This window comes from Suricata suricatta, chromosome 17 (genome assembly GCF_006229205.1).
Source record: "Suricata suricatta isolate VVHF042 chromosome 17, meerkat_22Aug2017_6uvM2_HiC, whole genome shotgun sequence".
NCBI classification, from domain to species: Eukaryota; Metazoa; Chordata; class Mammalia; order Carnivora; family Herpestidae; genus Suricata; species Suricata suricatta.
The window spans coordinates 37,935,914-37,944,337 of record NC_043716.1 but is presented as its reverse complement, the minus strand read 5'-3'; the positions used below and the strand labels follow the sequence as shown (position 1 = coordinate 37,944,337).

Sequence of the window (8,424 nt, the reverse complement as noted above, 5' to 3'; positions counted from 1 at the left end):
CCTGCCGCCGCCCCGTGTGCTGTGACCCCTGCTCCCTGCAGGAGGGCTGCTGCCGCCCCATCAGCTGCTGCCCCACGTCCTGCACGGCCGTGGTCTGCCGCCCCTGCTGCTGGGCCTCCACCTGCTGCCAGCCCATCTCTGTGCAGTCGCCCTGCTGCCGCCCCCCCTGCTGCCAGCCTGCCCCCTGCCGCACCACCTGTAGGACCTCCTGCTGCTGCTAAGCGCATCATCACTCAGGGTCCCCAGTAGACAGTGGGGTCCATCGTGCTCTTAACTTCAAGACAGAACATGCCTTTTCCTGAGAAGCTCATTTCTCATCTCTTCAGTCCCGCCCAGAGTAGGCCCTGGAGCCCCCTTTTCAGACTGACTACTGATAAAGAATACGTTGTCCTCTCAGGACCCGAATCTAACTTCTCAATTATGGCTTCTGTTTTCTAATAAACTTAGCATCTCCAGCATAGAAATCATGGTCTTTGTGATATTTCCTCTCAATAGACTCTGTCTCTCTATTTTGTCTAGAGATATTCAAAGCAAGATGCAGAATAATCCTCCCAAATTGTTCTCTGAAATAACCTAAGTCTGGGTAGTTTCCTTGTTGTCCTTGTATGTGGCATTTATAAGGCATAGTAGCCAAATGAGAAAAATAGGCATGGCTGTATCTTCCCCACACATACAGAATCACATGTGCTCACAATCCCAGACATGCCAAACATCTGAGAAATGTCCTTTAACAACACCCAGTGAGGAGGCTGCATCTGAGCTGACACACACGTCCTTGGTCTGAGGGTTCATTTAGTGACCTGACACCTGTTGTTAAGCACAGCTTAGAAAACTCAGTATGTTAGACGTGGAAAGAACCTTAGGCAACATCTGGCCAAACCATGTTTTTAAAGCTGAAGAGCGATCAGTAATGAATAATTAAATAAGTTTCTTACTAATATAATTATAATCACTGATGTTCAGAAAAGACCCAGGAGAATCAAGTCCCCTGACATTAATTAAGACTTTAAGTCAAACACTTCATCATAATATGGTAGGAGACATGTTTTTATGCCCAGAGGAACTCGGGTTGTCTCTGGCCAAGAATAACTGTGGCTTTGGACAACACACTCCTTCCTATGCGTTGAAGATCTGGTAGTTCTTTTGAATGTTATTTACTGTGTGAAGTCTTGTGGGTATTAAATCCACACTGGCTCTCAAGAGCTGATTATCTTTGCTCTCAGGAATGGGGCAGTAATGGCACTCTCCAAGAAAATTATTCCATCACTGTCAATCTGCAGATGTTTGTTGAACATCTACTATGAATAAGACACTGAGTGGAGACCATCCTGAAGGAATATGAAAGAATAAAAGAGAGCTCCTTCTTCAAAGAGGTTATAATCTATCTAGGGAGATAAGGTAGAAATAAGAAAAAACAGGCAAACAGTATATAATATAAACAATATAAATATAGAAGAAATGCCACAAGTAGTTAAAAATAGTTGAAGATTATAAATTTACTAGGAAACGTGATGTAATTGTCATATATTTAACTTAAAATTAAGCAAGTTGTAAAATATTAAAACTATTTTGCGAGAAAAAAATAATCTGCATGTCTATGTGTGCTTATGCCTAAAAAGTATTTAAAACCTTATGTGGCAGCACCTGAGTGGCTCAGTCGGTTAAGTGACTGACTCTTGATTTTGGTTCAGGTCATGATCTTGTGGTTTGTGGGATCAGAGCCCTGCATTTGGCTCTGAGCTGGCAGCGTGGAGCCTGCTTGGGATTCTCTCTCTCCCTCTCTCTCTGCATGCACCCCTCCCCCAACTCATACTCTTTCTCTCATTCTCTCTCTCTCAAAATAAGTAAATATTAAAAGAAAATTTAAAAAAATAAAATAAACAAAATGTAACAAAATCTAAGAGCAATTGGAGATAATACTCATTTTTGTCTGTATCTTCCTTAATTATATAATTTAAAAATGAACATATATTTTATCTTTAGTGGAATTTACTGTCTAAAATCTATATTTATTTGGGGGGAAATATTTAAACCTTTCTCTCTGTTTTTAAAACCTACCTATGAGAGTCTAAATGGATTTAAAGCAGATAATTACACAGCAGCTATTTTCATATGAAGTATTTTATAATATATAGAAGAGTGTGCCACTATGCTATATATAGTGGACTTCTCTGATATCTTTAAACTTTGATCAAATTATTAAACATTGATTCATATTTTAACTTTTCAGGATCATCTCAATTGCATAAAATAAGGTATGTAATTTGATATATTCCAAATTAAGAACTTTAAAAAACTGTTAGCCATTCCAAATATAGTTCTAGTTGCTTTTCTCTGTTTGCATAGAGAATTGATAATTAAGGACATAAGACAATATTTTCCATGTTAAAATTTGTTCATGTTATTGTTGAATGACAGTGTTAAGCCCTAACATTAGTAATACAGATGCACTGCCCATTACTACCAGGAACCTGTCTAACTCAGTTTTAAGGCTTTTTGAAAAGGATGTTTTTCTAAGAACTCACTGTGCGGTGCGTGGACTGTGGAGTTCTCAGTAGGGTTCAGGCCACAAATCTGACCCATATTCTCCTTATAGTTTCCACAACAATAACCTAACTCCCTTTTCCAGAAATTGGTGTTAAAAAGAGGGAGCTCTGTAACTCCCTTCCAGACATTTTTATTTTATTTAATGTTATTATGAAACTCTCCACTGGATACTCTTATTTAGTCTATAGTTTGTGGCTGACTGAGCAAAGAGCCATTTGCCATATCATAAATGTTCACCTTTATTCTAAATTCAAAATTTAGAGTTTATAAGGCACTCATATAACACGACTTTTTAAAATATTTTTATTGACTTAACAAACACAACACAGTTGCTAAGTGCCAGGCACTGTTCTTAGTGCTTGACAAATATTAGCTTATTTACTTTCACAACAACCTGGGTGTATGTCCTCATTACCCCTCATGGCCCAAAGACACACAACCAGTGAGTGGTCAAGTTTTCAATGAATGCTGTCTAGTTTTAGGATCATTGGCATTAAAAAAAAATACCATATGACTTACCACCAACGTCACATCACATCTACGGCATGAATTACAGAAATATGACCCCAATTTTCTGTGCCTGGAGATGAAGCTTAATTATGGGGTAAGGATGAGAATCTTAGACTAAATAGCACTAGAACTGCTTACTGAGGGACTCATGCACTCTCTTTACAGATCTTTACGAGGGGAAAGAAAATCTCTTTGAAACAATTTTGAATCTGAAGTGTTCAGAGTAAAGAAATTAGTCTTGTCATCTTGGGATTTTATGTATCTTTCAAAAAGGCCTCCTTTGCACAAAATGTGATCATCATGAATACCCCAACAATATGAAAAATTGATTATGGGACAGTGTACCTTGAGCTAAGGATAAGCAACAAAAGCAAAAATCAGCAAGTGGGACTATCTCAAACTAACAGGCTTCTCCAGAGCAAAAGAAACAATGAACGAAATGAAAAGGCAAATGGGAGAAAGCATTTGCAAACCAAGTATATATCCAATAAAAGGTTAATATCCAGCATATGTAAGGAACTCCTATAACCCAATAAGCCTGGGTGGCTCAGTCGGTTAAGCATCCGACTTCCGACTTCCAGCTCAGGTCATGATCTCACGGTTTGCAGGTTCAGGCCCCTGCGTTGGGCTCTGTGCTGACAGCTTGGAGCCTAGAGCCTGCTTCTGATTCTGTGTCTCCCCCTCTCTCTCTGCCCCTCTCCCACTCATGCTCTGTCTCTCTCTGTCGCTCAATAATAAATAAATGTAAAAAAAAATTTAAAAACAAAAACAGAAAGCAAAACAAACAAAAAAATATTCTCATTGAAAAAATAGGCGGAGGACCTGAATAGACAAACAGATGACCAACAAAGTGCTCGGCATCAGTAATCATCAGGGAAATGCAAATCAAAACCACAATGAGGTATCACCTCCACCTGTTAGAATGGCTAATATCAAAAAGATAAGAGAGAATGAATACTGGTGAGGATGTGGAGAAACGGAACCTTGGTACACTGTCAGTGAGAATGTAGACTGGTACAGCTATGGTGGAAAACGGTATAGAGATTCCTCAAAAAATTGAAAACAGAACTATCATATGACCCAGAAATCCTGCATCTGGGTATATATCTGAAGAAGATAAATTCATGATCTCAAAGAGGTATCTGCACCCCCATGTTCATTGCAGCATTGTTCACAATAGCCAAGACATTAGAACAACCTAAACGTCCAATGCCAGATGAATGGTTAAGGAAAATGTGATTACATGTATTTATACAACACAGTGTGTATATATGAATCATGTATATGATGTATGTATATATTCTGAAAGAAGCCTGGCAATAACTGTGTTTTGTATATATATATAAATTATTACTTAACCATAAAAAAAATGAGATCTTGTCAATTCCAACAACATGGATGGACCTTGAGGAACTATGCTAAGTGCAATAAGTCAGAGAAACGCAAATATTATATGAGGTCACTTATATTTGGAGTCAAAAACACCGAGCTCAGAGAAACAGAGAGTAGAAAAGTGATTGTCAGGAGTTGAGAGGTAGGAGAAATGGGGAGATTTGGGCCAAAGGATACAAACTGTCAGTTATAAGAGGAGTAATTTCCACAGATCTAAGGTATAGCATGGTGACCGCAGTTAATAATATATTGTATATTTGAAAGTTGCTATGAGAGTAGAGCTCTAATGTTCTCACCGTGGAAACAATAACAAAATGATTATTACGTAAGGTGGGGTGAAGGGCGTGTTGACTAACTTACTGCGGTAAGCACTGTGCAATCCACACAAGCATCGGATCACCACGGTGCACGCCTAAAGCTTACACAGTGTTATATGTTACTTATATCTCAATAAAGCTGGGGAAAAGAATAAAAAAGAGCAGAATATACAAGTTTTTATCTAGGCTCTGGTTACTGCTTTGAAAACAATCACGTGTCCATGGACCAGAGAGAGAACATGAAACATGAGAGTTGAGGTCCTCATTGATGAGACTGTACATCATTCCTTCCTCCTCTGTTTCCCTGATTATGACTGTATGTTTCGTCGGTTTACATTCTTTTTAAAGTTTTGAAATCATGTTTAAAATTCCACTGGGGGAGCTTTTGCTCCTGGGGCCTGAGACGCATTCTTCTGAATGATGGGAATGATCCTCAAGTGACTCAAACCTATCTGGTGAATAGTAATAGGGGAAAAGCTGTAAAGTAATGAGACTATTCCCCCACCCCCCGTGCAACTCCCCAAACGCTTCTAGTGATGCTTCCCTTAGATGCACGTCCCCCACATTTCCAGCAGTGCCACCACAGAACAGCTGAGGAGCCCCTGACGTCCCTCCTCTAATCAACGTATTCTATATGTCCGCAGTGCTCCATCTTGTCACTTCTTAGTCACAGTGCCCATGTCAAGGTATATTAAGAAAAAAATTCACATTATATAATTCTTTATCTTATATACAAGAAATGCAAATATAGAAAATGTCATATGTCAGAGATGAAAATCAATATTCTGTGACCAGAAGGACCACTGCTGCTCAAAGCTGAGCTGGAGAAAAGAAAAAACAAATGGAAGACGGCCATGGATGTTTTATTCCAATACTTACCTAGTTTACAAAAATAAATTTTTATTTTTCCCATACAAATATCTGAGCTGCAGTCTTATTCAAAGTACATGCACTCCACTGTATTAACTGATATGTAACTAAAACCCCAAGGAGTCCACATGGGAAGACACGTCTAACAACCTGTCTGACTCACATGCAGGTTTCTCAGGGCATCTTCTGGGGGTCAAGGCCAGGATCCACTCAGTGTTCTAGAAACCCTCTATGTTTAATTTCCTTAATTTCTTTTAAAACTTGCAGTTCCTTTAGGACCATTTTGCCCAGGATTCATCAGGTGCTATATCCACCCAAAATAAGCATCACGAACTGCTATCACTCGGATGACTTAGTGCTTACATTTTGATGATGAACAGCATGAATATATGCATATTTAGGAATACAACAGTACTTTAATGAGATCATGAGTATGTCACAAGCAATGCAACCATGAGTCAAAACAAAATTGTACTCAATTGGCCAAAAGATAAATCGGGGTAGGGGTCATCAGCCCCCAGCCAGGGTATATAAAGGGCCCAGAGCAGGAGGGAGGCATTCACACCTGACCACACCTGAGTCCTCTCACCCCTCCCACCCAGACCAGCCTCAGACCACCACCATGTGCGGCTCCTGCTGCGGCTCCACCTGCTCCTCCCTGGGCTGTGGGACAGGCTCCTGCCAGCCCTCCTGCTGCCAGCCCTGCTGCTGCCGCGACCCCTGCTGCTGCCGCCCCGTCAGCTGCCAGACCACCGTGTGCCGCCCCGTGACCTGCACGAGCCGCTGCACGCGCCCCATCTGCCAGCCCTGCCGCCGCCCCGTGTGCTGTGACCCCTGCTCCCTGCAGGAGGGCTGCTGCCGCCCCATCAGCTGCTGCCCCACGTCCTGCACGGCCGTGGTCTGCCGCCCCTGCTGCTGGGCCTCCACCTGCTGCCAGCCCATCTCTGTGCAGTCGCCCTGCTGCCGCCCCCCCTGCTGCCAGCCTGCCCCCTGCCGCACCACCTGCAGGACCTCCTGCTGCTGCTAAGTCCACTGTCTAGAACAAGGAATCAACCTTCTGAAAGAGTCATACTCCTTTCTCTACCTAAGAAACCTCCTGCCTTAAACCATCAGGACCCCAAGTCAACCAGGGGTTTGAATGGAGATCCAGGCTCATCTGTTAAGACCTGGGCTGTTCTCAAGTCTTTGTAACAGTATCAACTCCCTTCTTCCCACCTTACATTTTAGGTCTTGTGGCATGTTTGTATTCTAATAAACTTCTCTTCTTTGGCCTAGCAAATTCATATTTGGTTTTTCTTATTTATTCTACTTCTTTTCATTAAATTTAAATATTAAAAAATGATGGTTGCCTACCATCTGCAAGTCACAGACTGTACATTTTATAGAGGTTAAGATTTCAGTATGCAGATCCACAGGAAGACGGCATTTTCAACACTGGTAATGGTATGCACAAAGGTATAGAGAGAGGGATTGTTCACAGGACAGTTTGGCTGGGAACACAAGATATATGTAGAATAATAGTGGAAGATAAGTTTGGAAAATGTGTGTGCTTTGAATAGTAACCAAAGTAGTATGATTTTAATGCAATAAATACTAAGGAGTTGTTGAAAGCCTTGGGGCCAGTGAATAGCATGACAGCCATTGGGCATCAGGATGATTTCTATGGTAGCTGTTTATCAAAAAAGAAGGCCGAAGGCTAGACAATATCATGGCTATACAGAAACAAATCAAGAGGCCACCATACTGGTCCAAGCAATACATAATGAGATAGCCACAGAATAAAGAAGACACAGAGTGTGGCAGACATAGAAACCCAGAAGATATATTACCTAGTATGAATGTGGGAAACAAGAAAAAATTAAGAATCAAATGTGTTATTGCAGCTCTAGGGAAAACTCTTCTGATCAGAAGACTCTTACAAGAATCTTAACATATTTATACCTATTTCCTGTGTGTTACTACTCTATAGCATTTCTGCCCACTACTATAATTTCTATTCTTGAGCTATTATAAAGCATTCTTTTAAATAGGAGACAAAGGTTTTTTCATTTCCTAAAAATGTTTATTTACTTATTTTGAGAAAGAGAGAGAGAGTACAGGGAAGGAGAGAGAGGGACAGAGAGAATCCCAAGTAGGATCCATGCTGTCAACACAGAGCCAGATGTGGGGCTCAATTCCACGACCCTTAGATCATGACCCGACCTGAAATCAAGAGTCAAACACTCAACCAACTGAGCCATCCAGGCACCCTGAGACAAAGAGTTTTAAGAATTAATTGATCCTGGAAAATAGCATGGTTTAAAATAAAATAAAACCACTATAACTGATATAGGAAAGAGAGACAAGAGTTTTATACCCAGCTCTTCTGGCTGTGTACCGTCTGACAAAAGCAAGTTGTTAAACTTTTCAAAATGCAGCCACTCCTAGACTCAGTATTCTTTTTTTTCCCCCCATAATATTTTATTATCAAATTGTTTTCCATACAACACCCAGTGCTCTTCCCCTCAAGTGCCCTCCACCATCACCACCACCTCTTTTCCCCCCTCCCCCTTCCCCTTCAACCCTCAGTTCATTCTCAGCATTCAATAGTCTCTCAAGTTTTGCGTCCCTCTCTCTCCCCAACTCTCTCTCTCTCCTCCACTCCCCCTGGTTCTCCATTAGGTCTCTCTTGCTTTCCTGCTAGACCTATGAGTGCAAACATATGGTTTCTGTCCTTCTCTGCCTGGCTTACTTCACTCAGCATGACACCCTCAAGGTCCATCCACTTTCCTACAAAGGGCCATATGTC

General features: G+C 41.2%; 1 protein-coding gene across 1 annotated transcript in view; it reads left to right on the top strand.

Annotated features, from left to right (window-relative positions):
• LOC115281616 (keratin-associated protein 4-12-like) overlaps nucleotides 1-6,663 on the top strand; it is a 6,926-nt gene extending 263 nt beyond the window's left edge. Inside the window, exons 2-3 of the mRNA XM_029927031.1 lie at nucleotides 1-213; nucleotides 6,239-6,663. The exon at nucleotides 1-213 is cut by the window's left edge and continues 23 nt beyond it. Of these exons, the coding sequence (XP_029782891.1) occupies nucleotides 1-213; nucleotides 6,239-6,663 (638 nt within the window). The remainder of the gene's footprint in view (nucleotides 214-6,238) is intronic.
• Nucleotides 6,664-8,424: the final 1,761 nt, after the last annotated feature.